A 24,053-nucleotide genomic window follows, 5' to 3' on the forward strand; every position below is an offset into this window, starting at 1 on the left:
AGCGGTAGTGATTTTCGTCACCAATTAAATACAATATGTGTGAAAAATGCTGGAGTTCACAAATCTGTTGCATCGGGCTATAAAGGGAATCCAGAGGGTTACGTTAAAGACACGCCTTAATTTTGACTGACTGATATTCAGGGTGCATATGTCTACTGAGGAATATTATCTGTACCCAAATTTGCAAAAGTATGAAATTTACACAAACTTGCAATATGTGTTTTAAAAGCGTATAGCTACTACCTTTGGCAGAAATTGGTGCTCAGCTGACCACGAGACTTAAACGCCTAGAGGTTTTTGTGTATGCAATGTCATAAGATTGGTATTTTGAATGAAGAAGTAACTAGTAAGTCCAAATATAGGGTGATGGAGATTGAATGTCTGGGAAGTCTTTGGGTGCTATTAACAAGTTGCCTTATATATGAGGCATCCAGGAATAGGTGTCTCACAATCAGAAAGACTGATGGCTCAGTAACCTTTTTAAACACACTTTGTCATATTAACTGGTTCTGGGTCATCATTCTTGCCTACATCATGAGTCCTACTTGCATTGAGACTGGTGTCAGATGTGACCATTCTATGGCCTTTTTTGGACTACTACTTATTTGCACTGAAAGCATATTCTAATAATGTCCTTAGTGAGCCAACAAGCACATAAGTTGTGGGTACATGAGGGGGCGTGGCTTTACCGGGAACCAAGCTGGACGTGCAAGCCTAGAGCTCCTTGCCGACCCCCCGTACCAAACGCATATAAAGGCCAGAAACCCACGAAAATTCCCTCCTCACCCCCTCCCCAAAGAAGCATGGGCAATCGCTTACCACGGAAACCGGCTAAAAAACAGCCTGACACAGCCGCCACGGTGCTGGACCTCCTCGCGGCTTCCCGCCCAAACCGCTCAGACCTCCAAGATGGTGGCTGCGCCCGCAGGCCCAGCCACCTGGCCCAGCCACCGCCGCAGGCCCCAACCACCCCTGCAAACCCAAACTCTCCCCAGTCGCAGGGCCCCGCCGCGCCGGACACGGCACAGATATTGCTAGAACTGGCACCTGTCAAAAGCTACTTGGCTCGCGAGATAGACAGCAGCTCAAAGGCGGTAATGGCGGAGATCCACGCGCTGGGAGCGCGGACTGCCGAATTGGAGCAACGAGTGGAAACTACCACAGCGGCCCACAACAACATGGCCACACATATTAATTTACTCACCACCCGGCTGGAAGCTTCGGAAACAGCATTGGAAGACCTGGCTAACAGATCGCGCCGCAATAACTTGAGAGTGCGCGGCTTGCCAGAACAGCGAAACGAAGGCCCGCTGGTGCCCATAATCCTAAACATTCTGTTGCCTCTATTGCCAGACATTCCGGAAGAACACTGGCACATTGAGAGGGCGCACAGGGCTCTGGGCGCCCGGAGGGAGGACAACATGCGGTCAAGAGATGTAATAACACGCTTCCTCCACTTCCAAAACAAGGAAGCTATACTGCAGAAGGCCGCAATAACTTGAAACTACCACAGTTTCCTCCACTTCCAAACCAAGGAAGCTATACTGCAGAAGGCCGCAATAACTTGAGAGTGCGCGGCTTGCCAGAACAGCGAGACGAAGGCCCGCTGGTGCCCACAATCCTAAACATTCTGCTGCCTCTATTGCCAGACATTCCGGAAGAACACTGGCACATTGAGAGGGCGCACAGGGCTCTGGGCGCCCGGAGGGAGGACAACATGCGGCCAAGAGATGTAATAACACCTCCACTTCCAAACCAAGGAAGCTATACTGCAGAAGGCCCGAGATAGCCCTATCAAATACAAAGATGGAGAACTCACCTTCTTCCAAGACTTGGCACCAATCACCCTCCAACGGGAGGACCCGCTCAGAACCAATGCAATAAGGTATACCTGGGGACACTGCTTCAAGCTGCTGGTCTTCAAAAATGGCAGGCCCCACATCCTAGCACCAGGGGCAGACCCGGCTCCCTTCCTCCGAGCCCTGGGCATCATGCCACCGGAAAATATCACACTACCGACCACCAGTATGCCGGCTCTTCAACACTTACCGAGGGACTGGCTTGCGGCTACGGAGTAAAACAGGCGGCCAGATGACAAATAACACCACTACAGAACCAGCCTAATGATCGCCGTACCCAGACTAACAAAGACCCGACACCCACATTTCCCACAAAAAAAAGGAGGGCCGGGGGCGCGGGATACACAGGGACAAACTCAAACAAGGTAGCTACAGCAGTGGGGTACTGCAATGTATTACAATGAGTCGTGATGTATTGTCGGTGCTCCCCTCCCTCCCCCCTCCCCCTCTCCGGCGGGGCGGGGTGGCTCCCGCAGACAGATCACCCACCTAACCGCTAGACAGCCCCGTGAGGGTTCCCCCCCCCACACAACCCAATCTAATTTGTGGACAACACCACCGAGCAGTACTACCCGTGGACTCTCATCCCCACCTCCTAAATACCAAAGCCTAATATCACAAGATTAAGGGATGGGAAGCCCACAGAAACAAAAATTATCGACTAGAAAACTGCACACTAGTTACTCAATTGTCAAACGCTTTATGGTACACGGGGACCACACTGGTTTAAAGGTTCATGACCCCTCATTCTCTGATGGCTACGGCCTCGGCAAAGATGGGTACCCATGCACCCCCCCACGGTCAGGCACTGGATAAGACCATACACGTACGGTATAACCGTACATCCTCCTTCTCCTACCTCTCCTATAACACTCCTCTTCCCCTACAGACTCCCCGTCCACCCACCTACCCTTCCTATACCCACATCCGACCTAGACGACGACTGACACCATGCACACACTCCCACACGCCCACTCCATGCATACGAATTCGAAGGAGCAGGGGTGGGAGTACACACCCACTCCCGGGAGCACGCCAGCTCCAAACTCATCACAACGACATCCCAACCTCAATCGAACATACACCCCGGCCAAAAGCATGCACCAAAGTCCACAGACCATGGCTCATTAAATGTTAAGGGCCTGAATGCTCCGCGTAAGAGGCGAATGCTCTTTAGAGAACTGAAAAGACTTAACCCAGACATTGCCTTCCTCCAGGAGACGCATCTTCTGCGTTCCGCCCAGGTCTCCCTCCAGGACAACACATACCGACTGGCCGCAGAGGCAAGGACCTTCCGCAAGCACAACGGTGTAGCAATAATAACACACAAGCGATGCCCACTACACCTGACCCAGGTAACCACAGACCCAGACGGCAGATACATCCAAGCGACAGGCCGTATCCACTCACAACCCATACACCTAATCAATATATACGCTCCCAACACACCAACACCACAATTCTGGAACCAGATGGCAGAGATGGTCCACTCGCTCCCCACGGGAATTATCCTGCTGGGAGGTGACCTCAATGCCACTCCAGCTCCAGCAGCTGACAGAAGCACACGCCCAGGTATGCCCAGATCCCATGGAATGGGAGAACAAGACAAACACATGCACAAATTCATCCGCAAGACAGGCCTAATAGATGCGTGGAGAGCACAACATCCCGGCCATAAAGACTACACCTACTATTCACCTCCGCATAGCACCTACTCACGCATAGACATGTTCCTCACCAACCACGCAGGCTACACAAAAACACTTAAAACCGAAATCGGCTCCATTGCGTGGTCCGACCACGCGGACATCGCAATCTACCTCAGCGGCCTCCACAACCCCACTCCTTGGACGTGGAGACTCAATACCTCCCTCCTCAAAGACCCTCAAACAGTCGACGACATCCAAAAACAGATATGCAATTATTTTTCCAAAAACGTAACACCAGAAATCCCGATGACCACGGTATGGGCTGCCCACAAGGCCGTGATCCGCGGCTCACTCGTCAAAATAACGAAACTTAAAACCCAGAAACTTACCCAGCTACTCGAAACCCTCCGTACAGCAGAGCAGCGCCACAAAACAAACCTAAACCCCCAAACACTACAACCACTACAAGACACCCGCATTGCCATCAAACAATTACTTATAGATGACATGGCCCGCGCACTTACCTGGACTAAAAGGACATGCTATGACAAATCCAATAAAATGGACACATTACTAGCCCGCATGCTGCGGCCCAGAACCCAACACCCCCATATCATGGCTATTAGAGCCCCAGATGGCACACTGAAAGATACGCCAACAGACATATCCCAAGTCTTCACAACCTTTTACAAAACACTATACAATCATTCCCCACAAGAGCACATAACTAACACCGACACGGATCGGACTATAACCAACTTCCTCACCCGGCTACACCTACCCAAGCTACATACCACGGCCATAGCAGAATTATCAGCACCGATCACCAAGGACGAAATCAACGCAGCCATCTCTTCCCTTAAAAGCAATAAAGCCCCCGGCCCAGATGGCTTTGAGGGCAGTTACTACAAAACCTTCAGAGAGGAATTAATACCACACCTAGAAACCTTATTCAATGACTTAATGACAGGAACCCCACCGGACAGGGACATGACACACACGAGCCGGCCTACAGAGGGTTCACCAGCTGTACACAGACAACACAATAGTCCCCTTCCCAGAGCTGCTAACTAGAGCAACCTTAACCCCAGCTGACTTTTTTAGATATCTCCAACTCAGAAACTATGCAGCCCAAGAGACAGTGAAAACTGCCGCTAAAACCAAGCCAACCTTTTTCGAATGGATCTGCCTAGCAGAACAATACCAATGGGGCATGATCACCCAATTGTACTCCCACCTCTGCTCCACCACGCAGGAATGGGGCAACCTACACTATACCGATAAATGGGAAGCCGACCTGGGGGAACCTCTAGAGGGTATCGACTGGCAGGACATTTGGGAGGCCACTCCCAAAACCTCCATCTGTGTCACAATGCAGGAACAGGCATATAAAACAATGTTCTGGTGGTATACCATGCCGGTTCAATTGTATCACATGAAAAAACCGCCTACCGATCTCTGCTGGCGTAACTGCGGAGAAAAAGGGACATACACCCACATGTGGTGGCACTGCCCCACAATTAAGCTTTTTTGGACAGACATCCAAACACTCGTAGCCCAAATACTCAGCAGACCAGTTGACCTAAACCCATGGACATTCCTGCTAGCCAAGCCCATCGACAATTGGTCCAGACCAGAACAACAATTGCTAAACAAAATAGCACTGGCAGCCTGAAGGGCCGTGGCCCAAACCTGGCTACAACCCACGACCCTCCCAATGACCATGGTACAATGACCATGGTAATAAAATCAAAGAATGTCACCTCATGGACAAATTGACAGCACAAATCAGAGGCACCGCAAAAACATTCACCAAGACATGGGAACCATGGGAAACTTGCATAGAAAACCATGACTTAGAGCACTGACCGACGGACATGATGGACCCCCAACTCTCCACCCTCCCCCCCTCTTTGTTTCTGCACATGGGCTGGGACAACCGGTATTCCGGCCTATAGTGCAACACACTACAGCCACCAAGACAGGATGGCAATCTAAGCGAACTATTACAATAAGTTAATAATGTTTTCCGATATGAATATTTCTCTGTTGTTACTACCAATTGTATTACATTTATAAATACTGACAGGTGGAAAATGAGCACTGACACTATTCAAGACACGAAAAGAGCTCTGTACACACTGTTCGACTGAAAAACGCCTACCCATGCTCAAACCACACATAGGCTTTTGCATAAGCCGTACAACTGTGATATGTGATTTCCTCTGTCATTATTGTTACTACCAATTGTATTACTTTTATGAACACTGACAGGTGGAAAATGAGTACTGACGCTATTCAAGACAAGACAAGAGTGCTGTATCACTGTTCGACTTAAAAACGCCTACCCATGCTCAAACCACGCATAGGCTTTTGCATAAGCCGTACAACTGTGATATGTGATTTCCTCTGTCATCACTAAATAAAGAATTATTAAAAAAAAAAGTTGTGGGTACATATGAATGTTGATGACCAATGGTAACTAGTTGATGACTATTGTAACCATGCACTTCTTCCTATGCCTTGCTGTGGTTTTTGCATATCCAATAGTGAATACTATCTTTCTGGTCCATTAATCCAGCTTATCTATGTTTATTTTTAATTCAAGACCCCTTGACTCATCTTTTTACTTATATGATCTCTGTAGTTCTTGATAGTGGCATTTTCCTACCTGCTTACAGGTCTAATATGTTGCCTTACTATAGACACCTCGTTAAAGCGCCACTGTCATGCAGAACTTACCTTTCTCCTATTGTGTCCTCCTCTGTTACTCTCTCAGAATCTGTTATTATTTATTTCATATCTGTTCTAGTTTTCTATAAAACAAAAGACAAAGTATGGACTACTTTGTCTTATGTATTTTTCCTATGCTTTACTTTATTTGACCAAAGGAGAAGCTTATGTCCGCTCCATTTCCTGTGGTCAAAGAAACATTTCCCACAATACTCACCCTCCTCTGTGTTCTTGTGATGCCTCCTATCACTATTACCGAATGTCCTGTCATATAGCTCCAGTAAATTCACAGAATTTTGTGCGAACTGAATGCCCATAGTTTGTCCATTTGTGTTCTTATGATATTTGGTCATTTTATTTGGTTCAGAATTTCATTCGGAGAATGAATTTTTTATACGATTCTTGCCACAGCTGTATCTTGCAGGCGCTTAGTAGATAGTCCCTTAATTCCCACAGTATTAGGGAGCTATCTACTAAAAAGTTTACAACTTTACTAATATTAACTAAAAATGACTTGTTATTAGTAAATAAGGGTGGACCTACATCTACATTTAGTTGCCCTTATCCCCCTGTTCGTTTCCCGAACAAGGATTCTTTCCCCTTTGTTTACCGAACCCTATGTGTTCCCCTGGCTTCATATCTTCCCTCTCCCAAACGACACTCTCGCTGGGTTGCCTACCGAATGAGGACAATGGAATCTGGTGGTCAACTCCATGGAACTATATTCGACCACTCTACCACGTGACCCTGGAGGATTTGTTCCATCATTTGCCTCAGTTGTAGACAACCCAGGAGAGCGCTAATTGGGGGGAATAAACTATAGATGGAGGACAATATTCGCTACCTACGAGCCAAGGTAACCACAGGAGCAACTTTCTTTAACCACAGGAGCACCCGATACTTGAGCGGCCCAAACCACTTGTTACACAGGAACTCTTGTGGGCTTCGTCCACATGTGCGGTTGGTGAAATCATTATCCTGGTGGCGATTGGACTATATTTTTTACAGTGCTAGCTAGTGTGCACCTAGGAACTAGATCCAGGCAAGATATTAAAGATCCGGGCGTTATTTGGAAAACTTGGGCACCTGTATGAGAGCTATCCGGGGATATAGGACATGTTGGGTTCCTGTGGGGTGTCACTGTATTTTAGGTTGTTTTATTATGTTTCATGTTTGGCTCTCTGTATCCAGGGGATTATTAACTTACTGGTCTCTTACTCAATTATCTCCCAGACACAGACACCTGCGCGGGCTTACAATGTAAATGCATGGAGACCCCATGCTGGGGCTCTGGCTATAAAAATACTTGTCTTCAAATAAAACTGCTGTTGTACTCCCAGAACTGTGTGTTGTCCAGTTACTGGGGGGTGGGGAATAGAGCCTTTTCAGTGCCTTGTTTGTGCCGGTTTGTGAAAGATTTTTTAGAGAAATTCCTTGTCAGGACTAGAGCTCTGCTACAAAGTGCCTTCATCTGCCCACACTAAGTTGGCGGCACCTACTATCTAGATCTAGGCAAGATATAAAGTTCTAAAAATAAGTGAAATGGGGGATCTAGGGGTATTTGGGGGTGGCTAGGAGGACACTAAAATGAGTCTGGAGGGGGTTAAAAAAAAAAACACAACTGATGTGGCCATGGCCATGTCTGGGGCCATAACCATAACACTTCAGCTTTAATTCTGGCCTCTCTAAGGCCAGTAATTAGAGTTGAGCGGACACCTGGATGTTCGGGTTTGCCAAGTTCGGTCGAATTTCGTCAAAAAGTTTGAGTTCGGGTCGAACTTGACCCCGAACCTGAACCCCATTGAAGTCAATAGGGACCCGAACTTTTGGGCACTAAAATGCCTCTAAAAAGTCCTGGAAAGGGCTAAAGGGCTGCAAAAGAAAGTAAGAGTAGGACAAGTGCCCTGCAAACAAATGTGGATAGGGAAATCACTTAAAATAACATAAAATAACCAGCCGCCTAGTAGATAACTCCCTAATTCCCACTGTATTAGGGAGCTATCTACCAAAAGGCTGAAAGACCTAAATTGGTCTTTCAGCCACATTTACTAATACAAAGTAAAGATTACTTAGTATTAGTAAATTCTGCCCCTACTCGCTATACCGCGAGTAGGGGCATGTCTGGTAAACAGTGAGCAGTGTTTTTTTTACAGTGAGCTGCTCACTGTAAAAAAACAAACAAACAAAAAACCCTATTGGCCCACACCCCTGTGCGGCAGGTGGGGCCCTAAATAACAATGTGGGGGGGGACCTACTGTCCTCCTCCCCGGCCCCGACCCCTGCGCGGTGGGTGGGGGCCCTAAATAAAAATGATGGGGGGACCTACTGTCCTCCCCCCCCCGGCCCCCACCCCTGCGTGGCGGGTGAAGGCCCTACATAACAATGAGGGGGGGACCTACTGTCCTCCTCCCCGGCCCCGAACCCTGCGCGGTGGGTGGGGGCCCTAAATAAAAATGATGGGGGACCTACTGTCCTCCCCCCTGGCCCCCACCCCTGCGTGGCAGGTGAGGGCCCTACATAACAATGAGGGGGGGACCTACTGTCCTCCACCCCGGCCCCCGCCGCTAAATATCAATAAGGGTGGGGACCCAATGTCGTCCCCCCGGTCCCCACCCCTGAGCGGCGGATGGGGGCCCTAAATAAAAATGTAACCCCCCCAAGGTGACTAGGGGTCCCCAAACCCCTAGTCAACCCCCTCCACCCAAACAAATAACCCCTACCTACCTCCCTCACCCTAAAATAATGGGGGGCGACCATTAACGAAGTACCTGTAAAAAAAAATATATATATATATATATATATATACACCATTTGATATCCTCTTTTTTCTAAAATCTTATTTTTTTTCATCCCCATAAAAGGCCAAATAAAATTCCATAATGACCGTCACAATTAAAAAAAAAAAAAAAAACAGGGTGCAAAATAAAATAATCCATCTTCACCCATGAAGGGCTCCGCACAGACTGAGCTCTGCAGGGCGGGGGAAGGCTTATAAAGCCTTGCCCCATCCTGCAATTAGGAAAATAACACTCTGATTGGTTGGTTTAATTCAATCAGAGTGCTATGTGTCATTTTACACAGTGTGGGAAAATTCCAAAGAACTTTCCCACACTGTGCAAAATGACTCTTAACACTCTGATTGGATGGCTTGAAATCCATCCAACCAGAGTGCTCTGTGTCCTTTTACACAGCGTGGGACAGTTCTTTGGAATTTTCCCACGCTGTGTAAAATGACACAGATCACTCTAATTGGTTAGCTTGAAACCCATACAATCAGAGTGCTATGTGTCATTTTACACAGCGTGGGAAAGCGTGGGAAAGTGGGAAACCCGAACATACACTGAAATGTCCGTGTTCGGGTCCGGGGTCCAAAAAATGTAATGTTCGGTACGAACCCGAACTTAACAGTTCGGGTTCGCTCAACTCTACTGGTAATACCTAGTTGACATATCAGGCTTACCGTAAAGAAGCCCCGGGAGTTGGAGCAATATCCATACTCAATCAACGGTAAGCCAATGTGGCAGTGTTGTGCAGAGGCATATATACTGGGGAAAGCCTCCAGACCTGGGCTCCACACGAGCTCTGAGTAAGTCGCAAAGAGGTCGAAAGGCAAAGATCAACTTCACTACTAGGAATCAAGCTACCTTGTCAATACTAATGGTATGAACGGAATCAGCTTTGGAAGACACCGCCGCATATTCTCGAGAGATAGAGCGACCAGAAGCGGATTACTTGTCTACATTCAAGACCGCAACTATATCTCTCACAATGTAGATAAGTACAATCAAGAATACCAGTAATACATTATCCTACCTTTCCTTACTTCTTTCTTCAATTGAAAATTTTTATTTCCCGAATCTAAGAATTCGAGTATTTAAAATGTATTTTTTTTAAACAAGGAGGGAGCGAGAGAGGGGTACAGAATAAAGAAAGGGAGGGGGGAGGGTGATCAGTACAGTCAAGGCACTTAATTTGTACACATTTTGCCACATATCGTACAATATATCATACAATTATACAATTACACAGTTATCGCAAGGTTATATAACATAATAATAAAGCATTTGAGTCCTTACATATGTCTAGCTCGTAAAGAAGTTAGCCTACTCTATCGATATATACCCTTGGGGCGTTAGGAATCAGATAAGAGATTAAACTAGAGATCGAACTAGGCTAGGGTGTCCTCTCTGACTCTGCTAGCTAAGGAATAGTAGTGGTTGAAGTGGTTTGGCGGGTCAATTCTATAAACGGTTTCCAGACTTCGACAGTCCGTGCTCTGAGCGTGTGGGAGGTAGAAGTTAGGAGCTCGTATTTATAATAATGCGTTATTCTATCTAGTAATTCCCTATGCGAAGGACACCTGGTGGATTTCCAACTTTGGGCGATAAGATGTCGAGCCGCTAAAATTATTAAGGACGCTATTTTCTTATCTGCTTTCTTCCAATGGGTCGGGAAGATCAGCAGGAGTGTTAAGGACGGAGTTAAGGGTTCTTTAAGGTGAATCCATTGTTGCAGGAGTGAATGGACCAATGTCCAGAGTTGAGATAGCTCTTTACACTCCCACCAAACGTGCATCATGTTACCTATGTCTGTCATGTACCTCCAACACTTCGGGCTTGTTTTGGGGTATATCTGATGGAGTCTTTGCGGTGTAAGGTACCATCTGTATACCACCTTTTTATGTGCTTCTATGTGTGAAAAGCAGGAGGTGAGGCCCGAAAGCGCTGTCAGAGCTGAGAGCCATTGTTCGTTTGTAAATATTGGCATTCCCTCTTTTTCCCAATTTTGTACATAGGTGAATGAGTGGGGAGTATTAAAATCGAGTGTGTTCCTATAGCACAATGATAAAGATTTGGGTTTTTGTGGTGAATGGTGGCATCTATTTAGAATCTCTATCGTGTCCTTTAGTCGGTATGGTTGGATCTGAGGGTTTAAGGATACATGGGTGGAGATAGCACTTTTTAACTGTAGATACTGAAAAATGCAAGAGTTAGGAATGTGATATTGGGATTGCAAGATTGGGAACGGCTTAAGGCCCTGATGTGTACATATATCTTTAATAATCTTTACACCGTACTTGGTTAGGTCGTTTCCTCGCGGCTGACATTATGATGTCCTTAGTGGTGTAGTAGTGCATCCGAGTTATAGTATCTCTCGGAGCTGAGGGCGGTAGATGTTTAGGCCTAGGTAACCTGTGGATCCTGTCCAGTATGAATGCGGACTCTGGTAGATCTGGGGCTAGCAGGCGAAAAATCCGGCGGGTGTATTCTCCCACTTCAGGTGGGCCCACACTTTCCGGTATGCCCCTTACCCGGACATTATTCCTCCTGTCCCGATCTTCGTGGTCTGCAAGTTTAGTGAAAATTAAATTGAATTTAGTCTCCATGGTATCAAGGGCTGTCACCACATTGTTATGTGCCGAGATGATTTCTTCGGTTTTATTTTCGATGTAGTCCGTGCGATCACCCAGTGCTTTAACTTCTGCCCTGATTTCTTTGGATAGTTGGGCGAAATCTGCCTTTAGGGATGCTTGTAAGCCATTGAGCATCTTTTGGATCGCTGATTCTGTAGCAGGGAGGTCCTTGCGCGAGACCGAAGTAATATCGCTCTGTCCGGAACTCGAGGCCGGTGATGTAGGCCTTTCGGCGCCATCTTGTGTGCGTCGCGGCGGTGAGGCCATGGCAGAAATCTGTAATTTAGGAGCCTCTTTCCCCTTCGTTTTTTTCGTTAGGCGTTGTGCCATGATGCCCAAGGTGTATTTAGGCTTCTTGCTTATATAAAGGGGGTTGATCTCTTTAAATGCTATTCTAATCGCTGTTTTGCGGGGATCGCTCACGGAGCCGATCGTTCACACGTCTATCCTCATGAATGGTCAGGCCACGCCCCCTCCTTACTTCTTTCTAAGAGTATTTTTCTTTAATTCAAGCCCTGCATGTTGGGATGAGTAGCTCACAGTGACACACTGTTTCATTAAGAAACCCTGTATGGTGCCCATCTTTAAGAAGTACGGAGAACCATATTAAGAAGTTATGCTTTGGTGCAACATCCAAAAATAAAACTACATCACTATGCATCTTTATCCTGAAGACTGTGGGTGATGTCATGTACATATTGTCATGTTATAATTGTTATATAATGTCAAACACACAAACCATCATATCAATTAAGGGAAAACAAATTAAATTACTTTTGAGTCTTAAAAAAACAACAACAAAAACTACATTTTTAAATCTTCTATAAATATTATTACTTGAAATAACCCACTAGGTAAAGTCCCTCACACATACATTAAATAACAAATCAAGCATCTCAGATACCATAAATCTCACCTTTACAAGTGATGCTGCAGCTCTGAAGCTCATTTTGGCTACTGATTCTTTTTTCCGTCTCCTGGGAAATTTAGTAAATCCAGATCTAGAGCTAGTAAATGAGCACAGAGAGGTTCCACCGGGTGTGATTGGCGTGTGTGGCATGCTATATCCATCATTTTCATCCACCATACGGAATGCACGACCCCTTGCTAAAGGATCTACAATCTGAAAGTAAAATAATGAAAAAAATATGATTGAGACCATGTCTTTTATTACCTAAAAATAAAAGTAAGAAAGGAAATTAATTTGTTTTAAAGATTTGTCAGAGAAATCAAATGTAATTTTTGTAGGTTAATGGGACACACCAGGAAACGAAGCCCATGAATGAGAGAGCACAATGCAATATTTTATTTGTCTGAACATGAATAGGAAATTGTTAACCCCTTAAGAATATTAGGACTTTTCATGCCATTCTCCAGAGTGGGCTTTAATGACATTAGGACTGCATGGAACATCGTTCACATTAGGTGTGAGCAGGTTTAAATCCTTGTTCAAACCAGGGAGACCCCGGTTTCAATCCTTGGTTTCCCATCCATCAGCTGTGGACACATTTAGTGGCCACAGACTGACAGATAAGCTTTATGCAGCACTGAAAGTAAGTAATGCATATTGCCCTTTAAATACATTCACATCACTGCATTTAAAATGCTGCATGATTTTCTGCCTGACGTCAGTCTGCAGGGGAGCTACAGGGTCTGAGAAGTCCGTGACAGCATATCATTGCATGACTCCCTGCCCAGCACAGATCATTGCGTAAGCAGGAGGGACAGCATGCTGGAGCTGCAGCATGAGAGAGAGCTATCCCTCTCATGCTGCTATCACACAGAAGATTGCATTTACACAGCACTCTGCACTGTGCAGAGGAAATTGTATTGAATTTTGATGAGTTAGGGTTAGTGTAGGGTTAAGGCAGGGGTGCCTAAAAGATAGATCCCCAGATGTTGCAGATGCTTTACATGCCTTTAGAATGCTTTAGAATGACAAATCCTCATGGAAGCTGTAGTTGTAAACCATCTGGAAACCTACCTTTTGAGCACCCCTGCTCTAAGGAAAGGGTTAATGCTGGGTTAACAATAATGCGTTAAGGATAGTAGGGTTAGTGGGGAAAGGTTACGGTAGTACAGTTAGTGTAACAATCAAGAATTAGTTTAGATTAGGACATGGCCTGATCTGCTACTACACCCACATTAATTCCCAAAGCAGTTTCTACTAAATAATACTCTAAAAAAAAAAAACTATATCAGGCTAGGAGGAAGGATAAACATAGATAATTTGCCAGGAGACACCTACCTAGATGTGGCAAATGTGCCTATGCCATGAGCTCCTGGAGGAGCCCGCTAGCTAGCCCCCTGCCCAAGGACTATGGGCCATATACAAAGACCCTGTTTGGGAGTTACACCTCCCAGCCACCATTAGTAGCTTGCCCTGGGTGCCCCTGGTTCAGCACTTCCCCTTCATGCGAATGGAACCAAACTAATTCCGGCATGAGGACTTTGTGGGTTCCCGGTCACCTCAGCGGGACCTATCCTCGAATGTTATGGAATGGTTATCGGCATGAGGTGGCCGTGCGGTCGTATATAAAAGCAGGCAACTTGGCCATAATAATACAGTTCCTTTACGCCCTTCACTCTATCTTCACAAGTGTTTGGGAGGATCAGCTATAATCTCTGCAGGATAGCTTTATCAATTGAAGCTGTACCCAGGATCCTGTTCCAGGGCTGGAATCAACGGAGAGACCCCAGCGAAGCTGTGGTGGCTAGGTTCTGAAGCACTCCTGTGCCCCAGATGAGAGCTAGGAAGTGAGCTTGACGGAGGTACCCTGTCGGGGTGCCAGGCGGTCCTTCCCAGTAGTTGTCAGGGAACCATTGAGAGTGAGCACATTAAGGAATCAGAACAACAATTTCTATCCTTGCTTATGGGGAAGTAAAAAAAAAAAAAAAAAAAAAAAGAGACCACACTTGGACAGGGACCGTGCAGCTCTCAGGACAGTATAAGTGCTATTCATCTACTACTGTAATAAGCTAATTACTTATAGTTAAATCACTCACCAACGATAGAAAATCAAACTAATTGGTTGGAGAACACAAGTCCATGTTAGCTTTACTCATTTACAGTTGACAAACCTCTAGGCCACCTTGCATAAGGTAAAAGCCCTAACAATGGGGCACAGCTGTTATTCCATTTTGTATAGAGTTTTCTTTGTTTTTGTTGTTTCTTCAATGGTTCCGTGGGGGGCCTTTAGCATTGAAAACACTTGTAGGTATAGATCTGTTAGATTAGCCCACCTGGAAAAAGTACTGCAATGTCTAAAGCACGTAGGAAAGGGCTGGATGAGAAGCACTCTAGTCCGAAACAGAATATTTAACCCCTTAAGGGCCGAAGGCGGTTCAGGACCGGCATCGGCATTTTTGCATTGCCGACCGGTGACGGTCCTGAACCGTCCTAACAGTAAGATGTACTTACCCGATCGCCGTCGTTCCCCCAGCAGCGATCGGAGCTGCTCCCGGTGTGGGGAGACTGCTTGCAACCCAGACAGTCAATGGCGGATTAGGACCCCTGTGGCTCAACAGAGTTATCACATGGTCACAATAGGTGTCCTAGTGTCTGCCTGCAGGGGGACTGCCTGTGCTCACAGGTAGTCTCCCTGCAAGTGTAAAATATACAGGGAGTGCAGAATTATTAGGCAAGTTGTATTTTTGAGGATTAATTTTATTATTGAACAACAACCATGTTCTCAATGAACCCAAAAAACTCATTAATATCAAAGCTGAATATTTTTTAGTTTGTTTTTAGTTATAGCTATTTTAGGGGGATATCTGTGTGTGCAGGTGACTATTACTGTGCATAATTATTAGGCAACTTAACAAAAAACAAATATATACCCATTTCAATTATTTATTTTTACCAGTGAAACCAATATAACATCTCAACATTCACAAATATACATTTCTGACATTCAAAAACATAACAAAAACAAATCAGTGATCAATATAGCCACCTTTCTTTGCAAGGACACTCAAAAGCCTGCCATCCATGGATTCTGTCAGTGTTTTGATCTGTTCACCATCAACATTGCGTGCAGCAGCAACCAGAGCCTCCCAGACACTGTTCAGAGAGGTGTACTGTTTTCCCTCCTTGTAAATCTCACATTTGATGATGGACCACAGGTTCTCAATGGGGTTCAGATCAGGTGAACAAGGAGGCCATGTCATTAGATTTTCTTCTTTTATACCCTTTCTTGCCAGCCACGCTGTAGAGTACTTGGACGCGTGTGATGGAGCATTGTCCTGCATGAAAATCATGTTTTTCTTGAAGGATGCAGACTTCTTCCTGTACCACTGCTTGAAGAAGGTGTCTTCCAGAAACTGGCAGTAGGACTGGGAGTTGAGCTTGACTCCATCCTCAACCCGAAAAGGCCCCACAAGCTCATCTTTGATGATACCAGCCCAAACCAGTACTCCACCTCCACCTTGCTGGCGTCTGAGTCGGACTGGAGCTCTCTGCCCTTTACCAATCCAGCCACGGGCCCATCCATCTGGCCCATCAAGACTCACTCTCATTTCATCAGTCCATAAAACCTTAGAAAAATCAGTCTTGAGATATTTCTTGGCCCAGTCTTGACGTTTCAGCTTGTGTGTCTTGTTCAGTGGTGGTCGTCTTTCAGCCTTTCTTACCTTGGCCATGTCTCTGAGTATTGCACACCTTGTGCTTTTGGGCACTCCAGTGATGTTGCAGCTCTGAATGTTGTGCGTCTGCACACTCTCTCTTCTTGTGAGGCTGCCGGATCACTGAGGACCTTGTAGGTTTAGTTCTTTTTTTATATTTCTGGGCAGATCATTTGCCCTTTTTGATTTGGTCTAGGTTGATAATGCTGTCCAAGAGGATTTTGGTTGTCCCTATTTAAACTCCCCCTTTTCTGAGGATTTTAGCCCTGTCATGGTTTATTCTACCAGAGAATGTGGTAGAATAAAACGCACTCTCGGGTAGAATAAATCAGAATAGTCAAATCCAATCAGTCAATAAAATCAGAATAGTCAAATAAAAAGTCGAGTTGTCTTTTATGTTTCTGAAACGGCTTTGTATTTGACTATTCTGATATTCTGGTTCCCTGACTTTGGCTTGTTTATTCTCTTTTTGAGTACCTCTCGTGTCCTTGACCTTGGCTTTCTATTTGACTCTCTATTTTCACCTACCACATTAACCCGGCCACTCTAAGATCCAGTATACATATATTTCTATCTATTTTAATTAATTCTAGTTACTGTTTCCTTAAACTCTGTATGTAGGGGTTACCAAAATGACAAGGGCAATCTGGCTGTAATACCCTACCTATGTGGATAGACTAGTTAGCAAAGTGCATGATATGCAGAAAGAGGGCAATGATAAGGGAACAGCAGCAGTTTGCATTGGCAATGGGAGAAACAACAGTTCGAGCAAGTACTGAAACTCCTTTTGGTCGTAGAAGCCGCTCTGAACAGCAAAGATTAACCTCCTTGTCTAGTGTCACCAATTGTGGTGCCAAAAGCAAGAGTGTCAAGGACTAATGCGCACACACGCACACTATGAAGCCCTTTCCCTACACACAAAAATGTATTACTGGGCCTATTACCAGAGTAAAGGTTAAACCAAATACAATGCCAAAGACATAAACCAGAAAAGTCAGAACTATAGGAACACACTCTCGGGCTACAAATACCATGACAGGCCAAGGAAGTGATGTCAAAGGGACGGATTAATATATATAGGTGTGTGTTGATAGTCTAGGGACTAATTTCATTAATTAGGGAACAAATATAAATTGAGTGCATTTATTAGGCTACTTTTCCTCTTAGGAACCAAGAAAAAGGACCAAAGGTAAGGTGCATGCCCCAAAGTTGTTATTGTGTGCGCGATGTCGGCCGACATCGGGACAGGAGATTCTGCATCTGCAAAGATAGCTAAATCAAAGTGGCGCGCTGAAAGGAGGTATGAAGAGTAAAGCAGCGATCTATTGGTTCAGCTGCCTTACAAGAGTGGCACATCATCAGTAATATCTGTGTATTAAATACACAGTCCTTTATTAAGGACACAACCGACCTTTTATCTAAATTACGTAAATTTGATGGACTTTGTGATGTGACTTTCCTATGTACAATAGACGCCAGCATCATGTATACCTCCATCCCACATGATGGGGGCATCTAGGCTGTAAGACGACATATGATGCACCTTGGGATTGATGAAACACAGCGTGTGTTTGCTATTGACCTCCTACGGAGAGTACTACATGAAAACTACTTTTTATACAAGGATACCTATTACCAACAATGTGGCCCCATCATATGCAAACCTCTTCATGATTAAAAAAAATTAATTTAGGGGTTACCCACTCGATTTGTTACCAGAAGCTAGGGGTAGAGTGACACATCCAAACACTGACAATAGGGTTAAGGTTGTTGAACAGCAGCCTAAACAAATTAATTTTGTGCATACATTCCCTAAGTCCAAAGACATTACATTCATAATTAGAAGACACTGGCATGTCTTGAGTGAAGAAAGTGATCTACAAAGTGTATTTAGTGATGTTCCCATAATGGCTTATAAAAATTCCAGGAATTTGTGACAAGGTTTGATGCCAGAGCCAATACTAATACAGTAAGGATGGAATCATGGTTGACTCCTCCTAAAGGAATGTATAGGTGTGGGAGATGTGATAATTGCAACAATGCAATGAAGGCTGGCTCATTTACCCATCCCAGTTAAGGTTACAAGATTGACCTCAAATCATACATGAACTGTCAGTCCAATTTAATTGTATACTTCATCACAGGTCCCTGTGGCAAGGGATATGTGGTACAGACTATGAGACATTTGACCATTAGAATAGTTGAGCACAAAAGTGCAATTAGAAACCAATCAGTTACTTTGTCAGTAGCTAGCCATTTCAACGAGATGGGACATTGGGTCTCACAACTTAAATTTTGGGGTATTGAACAGGTCAAAACTCCACCGAGAGAAGGTGACAGACTAAAAATGTTAAGTCAGAGAGAACTATATTGGATACACAGGTTAAATACCTTTTATCCTAATGGTATGAATGAGGAACATTATTTTTCATGCTATAGATAAGATGGATCTTGGTCTATTGATTATATACTTATGTCTACTTGCTATGTTCTTATTATTTTTTGGTTTTCCTTACACTATGGGTGTTGATAATCTGAAGAACTTGAAGTGTTAGGGGTGTTAATAGACATCGAGGTCAAACTCTTTTTAAGTCTTGTCCATACAGCCTATTGAAGATACACCATGAGAATTCGTTAACATACAAATAAGGCTATAATATATGCATATTCTCATGAAGTTACTTACCTAGATCACTTTTTGTTTTGTTTCTTCTTCTTTTTTTATTATATATTTTATTATATTTTTTTTAGGTTTTTGATGACCTTTTTTGTACCCACATCTATGGGCTCTGTGGATATGCTTCCCCCGAGCCCAGCAATTTGTTGTTACGATGTCTTTTTTGCGTATTTTTTTTAAATTTTATTATATATACATTTGTTTTATTGTTTGTTTTTTTTTTACTCTTTTTCTGGGCTTGATTGCTTTTTACTTATTATGTTTTGTTTATTATATATGGAACCCTATATGTATTATATATTGTATTTCCTTTTGGGAATGTATATGCAAATATGTATGTATCATTGGATCTAATAATATGAATATTTTTGTACGTTTTCATTGCTGTATGATATGTATTTTTGGAAATGATTGATGGATACCATGTTACTGATTAATAATGTCTGAACTGTATAGGACATATGCATCTTTATTACAAATTATTATATATATGCTAATATGGTCTCTACTATCCTGTTTTAAATTTGAATTATAATTCCTATAAATAGGAGACACAGCTTATTTGTAATAATGTTTACAGTGGCGATGGTGCGCAACAAAATAAATTAGCATTCACTGTGGACCTCTTATAGAGAATTATTATGCCTCCGTGTTGTAAATTTAAGGTGCATATACAGTGTGTTGATATCAACACCTAGTGCAAGACAGTGACTGTGATCAAAAAAACAATCTGTAAATATACTTGCAAACAGTAAATCACTTGGACACCTGTAAAGGAGGCAAAATAGGGCTCCTAGTGCAGAACTATAAGGCTCATATATATGTCTAAAAAACAGAGAAACCCTCAAACTATCACACTCACAAAAATGGAGTGGTAAAAGCACCACTCGTGACTATGGCCCTCTGGTGGGATCAGCCCCTAGAGAGCGTAGGATCCATGGGAAAGAAACTTGCAATCCGGATGTCAGGTAAGTATTCTTTATTGGAACAGTTAAAAACAAAAGAATGCTGTGTAAAATTCTTGGTCTGCTCACCAGCCTCAGGAAACCGAAAGGAAAGTCCCGTACAATAATAGAAGGTAAAAGTAATTTGGATCTCTTATCCTGGCTGTCACTGCCGACTGTCTATAATTCGGTGAGCAGCCCAAGAATTTTACACAGCATTTTTTTGTTTTTAACTGTTCCAATAAAGAATACTTACCTGACATCCGGATTGCAAGTTTCTGGGGTTGGGGGTGAATGGGGCAGTGAGATGAGTGGGAAAGGGTCCAGCATTAAACTATGGATAGAAAAATGAGAAGAGAGTTATAGAGCCCCCCGAAGAAGTACTAGGGAGTTCAATTTAAAGAATCAGTGGATTCTTAAAATTGTCCTAAAGGAAACCGGAACATATTGAGGCATAGCTCTTTGGAATGGGTGTTCCCCCCTCTCCTCCCTATGTATGGGTTCCTACCTCCGCTCTCCTCCTACCTATAAATTGATGCCTATCCCCCATGACTTTCTGACCTATATCCTTCTAAGTTATACTTGACTCTTTTGGGATAAAGTTTCGTGAGCAAACCTCCTCCAGGAATAATATCCTAATTAACCTCATTAGCTCTGAAGGGAGTTTATCCTTTCAGATGTTCAAGTTAGGATGGGCCAGAGGGAGCTTATACATAAGGAAGGTCTATTGACCTATCTATGTATGAGTTGTATGAATGTGTTAAGGGAAAATTAAGGGAAAACAAAAGATTTAATTTTTTTTTAATGTTACATTTTCCCGCTATAAATGCTTAAGGATTAAATTCCATTTATAAAAGATGGAAATTAATGGATACACTAAACAAAAATCAAAAAATGATATTGCACTAGTACAAGAAACACATTGGATGATGTCACAAAAAAAATATTTTTTGACACATCAATAGCTTGCAAATTACAGTAAAAAAAAAGTAGAGGCACTTTCATACTGATTAGAAACTTAATATCACTTAATGTTCTACACAAAGAAATAGATAGAGAGGGGAGATATATTATTTTAGTATGTTTATTAGATAATATTCTTTATACAGTGGTGAATGTTTATGCACCAAATGAGAATCAGATTAAATTTCTTGAATCTCTTTTTGAAAAAAAAATGCACAGGGTTATTTAATTTTAGGAGGGGACTTTAACTCTTTTAGTGATGTATCAATGGATTAAAAAAATTCAAAGAGGAAAATAAATTAACATAAAACAAAAATTGGGCGTTAAAAGATTTAATTATTTTTTAAAAAAAAATTGATTTAATGGATATATGGAGGATATTAAATCCAGAAACAAAAGATTATACTTTTTATTCAATCCTGCATCATTCGTATTCAAGGATAGACTTATTCTTAACCAAAAATAATCTCTTTAATGAAGAAATTACACGTAAAATAGATATCTTAACTTGGTCTGATCATGCCCCAGTCTTTTTAAAAATTAAAACAAATAAGAATCAAATTGATCAGGAATGGAGACTTAATGAATCGCTGTTAAAACATGAGAAACTAGAAAAGCTACAATTTCTGGGGAAATTGTGAAGTGTTCTTGCCTCCACCAGTAGTATACAACTGGAGTGGGCGGAGTAACTGTTATCATTTATTTATATAGCACATTTAATTGCAACGTTGTTGCACAATTACATTAAAACATACAGTTATAAAAACATTAGCAGGTGCAAATGGCCCTGTCTAGGACATCACTTGCTGCTGCAGCCTTGCACAGGTCAGAGTATTTTTGCGGTTGCCATCTTCAAACGGTCGTATTTTAAAAACTATAAATCCTACAGTGAAGAGCTTTATATTGTGAGAATCACAAGACCCAGACCTACATTTTGATGTATAGTATGTCTCTGAGATATTAACAAGGAAGGCACAGTCGCAGTTTAGAAATTGCCCTTCAAATGTGAGCTTTGCAGAGTGGCGTTTCAATGAATGTCAATGGACTGCGTGAGTTGCAAACAAATGGTCATATTGCGAAAACAATCAGGACTATGGCTTAGCCGTGGACATTTTTAGTGGCGGCAGGGATAGCTGAACGTTTTGATATAAGATTTGTGTAGGTGGGCTTGAAAATGAGGGAGTAGTGGCAGTTTAGAAATCATGTCCTGATTTTTCAGCTTTTGCCAGCTCCCACTCTAGCTTTGCCATTCATTCCTATGGGACAAATTTCGCCACAAGAACGACGATATTCCGAGAACCATTCAGCGAAACGTTCCACAAAGTAATAGCAACGCGATCGGGAACAATCTGCATGTTTTGGTAAATTTTTGTCTATGTAGTGTAAAAACTGTGGGAGGAGTTAGGGTGGCAAATTTGGCTATAATAAGAATAATAATAATAATAATAACTAGAAAAGCTACAATTTCTGGGGAAATTGTGTGAAGTGTTCTTGCCTCCATCAGTAGTCTACAACTAGAGTGGGCGGAGTAACTGTTAGTATTTATTTATATAGCACATTTAATTGCAATGTTGTTGCCCAAAGTGCTTCACAGTTACATTAAAACATACAGTTATAAAAAATTAGCAGGTGTAAAAGGCTTTGTCTATGACATCACTTGCTGCTGCAGCCTTGCACAGGTCAGAGTATTTTGGCGGTTGCCATCTTCAAACGGTCATATTTTAAAAACTATAATTCCTACAGTGAAGAGCTTTATATTGTGAGAATCACAAGACCCAGACCTACATTTTGATGTATAGTATGTCTCTGAGATATTAACAATGAAGGCACAGTCGCAGTTTAGAAATTGCCCTTCAAATGTGAGCTTTGCAGAGTGGAGTTTCAATGAATGTCAATGGAAGGCGTGAGTTGCAAACAAATGGTCATATTGTGAAAACTATCAGGACTATGGCTTAGCCGTGGACATTTCTAGTGGCAGCAGGGATAGCTGAACGTTTTGATATAAGATTTGTGTAGGTGGGCCTGAAAAAGAGGGAGTGGTGGCAGTTTAGAAATCATGTCCTGATTTTTCAGCTTTTGCCAGCTCCCACTCTAGCTTTGCCATTCATTCCTATGGGACAAATTTCGCCATAAGAACGACGATATTCCGTGAACCATTCGGTGAAACGTTCCACAAAGTAATAGCAATCCGATCGGGAACAATCTGCACGTTTTGGTATATTTTTGTCTATGTAGTGTAAAAACTGTGGGAGGAGTTAGGGTGGCAAATTTGGCTATAATAAGAATAATAAGAATAATAATAATAACTAGAAAAGCTACAATTTCTGGGGAAATTGTGTGAAGTGTTCTTGCCTCCATCAGTAGTCTACAACTAGAGTGGGCGGAGTAACTGTTAGTATTTATTTATATAGCACATTTAATTGCAATGTTGTTGCCCAAAGTGCTTCACAGTTACATTAAAACATACAGTTATAAAAAAATAGCAGGTGTAAAAGGCTTTGTCTATGACATCACTTGCTGCTGCAGCCTTGCACAGGTCAGAGTATTTTGGCGGTTGCCATCTTCAAACGGTCGTATTTTAAAAACTATAAATCCTATAGTGAAGAGCTTTATATTGTGAGAATCACAAGACCCAGACCTACATTTTGATGTATAGTATGTCTCTGAGATATTAACAATGAAGGCACAGTCGCAGTTTAGAAATTGCCCTTCAAATGTGAGCTTTGCAGACTGGAGTTTCAATGAATGTCAATGGAAGGCGTGAGTTGCAAACAAATGGTCATATTGTGAAAACTATCAGGACTATGGCTTAGCTGTGGACATTTCTAGTGGCAACAGGGATAGCTGAACGTTTTGATATAAGATTTGTGTAGGTGGGCCTGAAAATGAGGGAGTGGTGGCAGTTTAGAAATCATGTCCTGATTTTTCAGCTTTTGACAGCTCCCACTCTAGCTTTGCCATTCATTCCTATGGGACAAATTTCGCCAGAAGAACGACGATATTCCGTGAACCATTCGGCGAAACGTTCCACAAAGTAATAGCAATCCGATCAGGAACAATCTGCACGTTTTGGTATATTTTTGTCTATGTAGTGTAAAAACTGTGGGAGGAGATAGGGTGGCAAATTTGGCTATAATAAGAATAATAATAATAACTAGAAAAGCTACAATTTCTGGGGAAATTGTGAAGTGT

At 43.0% G+C, this 24,053-nt stretch overlaps 1 protein-coding gene across 3 annotated transcripts in view; it reads right to left on the bottom strand.

Moving 5' to 3' along the window:
• RHBDF1 (rhomboid 5 homolog 1) overlaps window positions 1-24,053 on the bottom strand; it is an 864,530-nt gene that overhangs the window by 694,108 nt on the left and 146,369 nt on the right. For all 3 annotated transcript variants that reach the window (XM_063430225.1, XM_063430226.1, XM_063430227.1), the window contains one exon: window positions 12,571-12,777. In XM_063430225.1, coding sequence (XP_063286295.1) covers window positions 12,571-12,777 — 207 coding nt within the window. The remainder of the gene's footprint in view (window positions 1-12,570; window positions 12,778-24,053) is intronic.

Source organism: Pelobates fuscus, chromosome 8, assembly GCF_036172605.1.
Source record: "Pelobates fuscus isolate aPelFus1 chromosome 8, aPelFus1.pri, whole genome shotgun sequence".
Classification (NCBI taxonomy): Eukaryota; Metazoa; Chordata; class Amphibia; order Anura; family Pelobatidae; genus Pelobates; species Pelobates fuscus.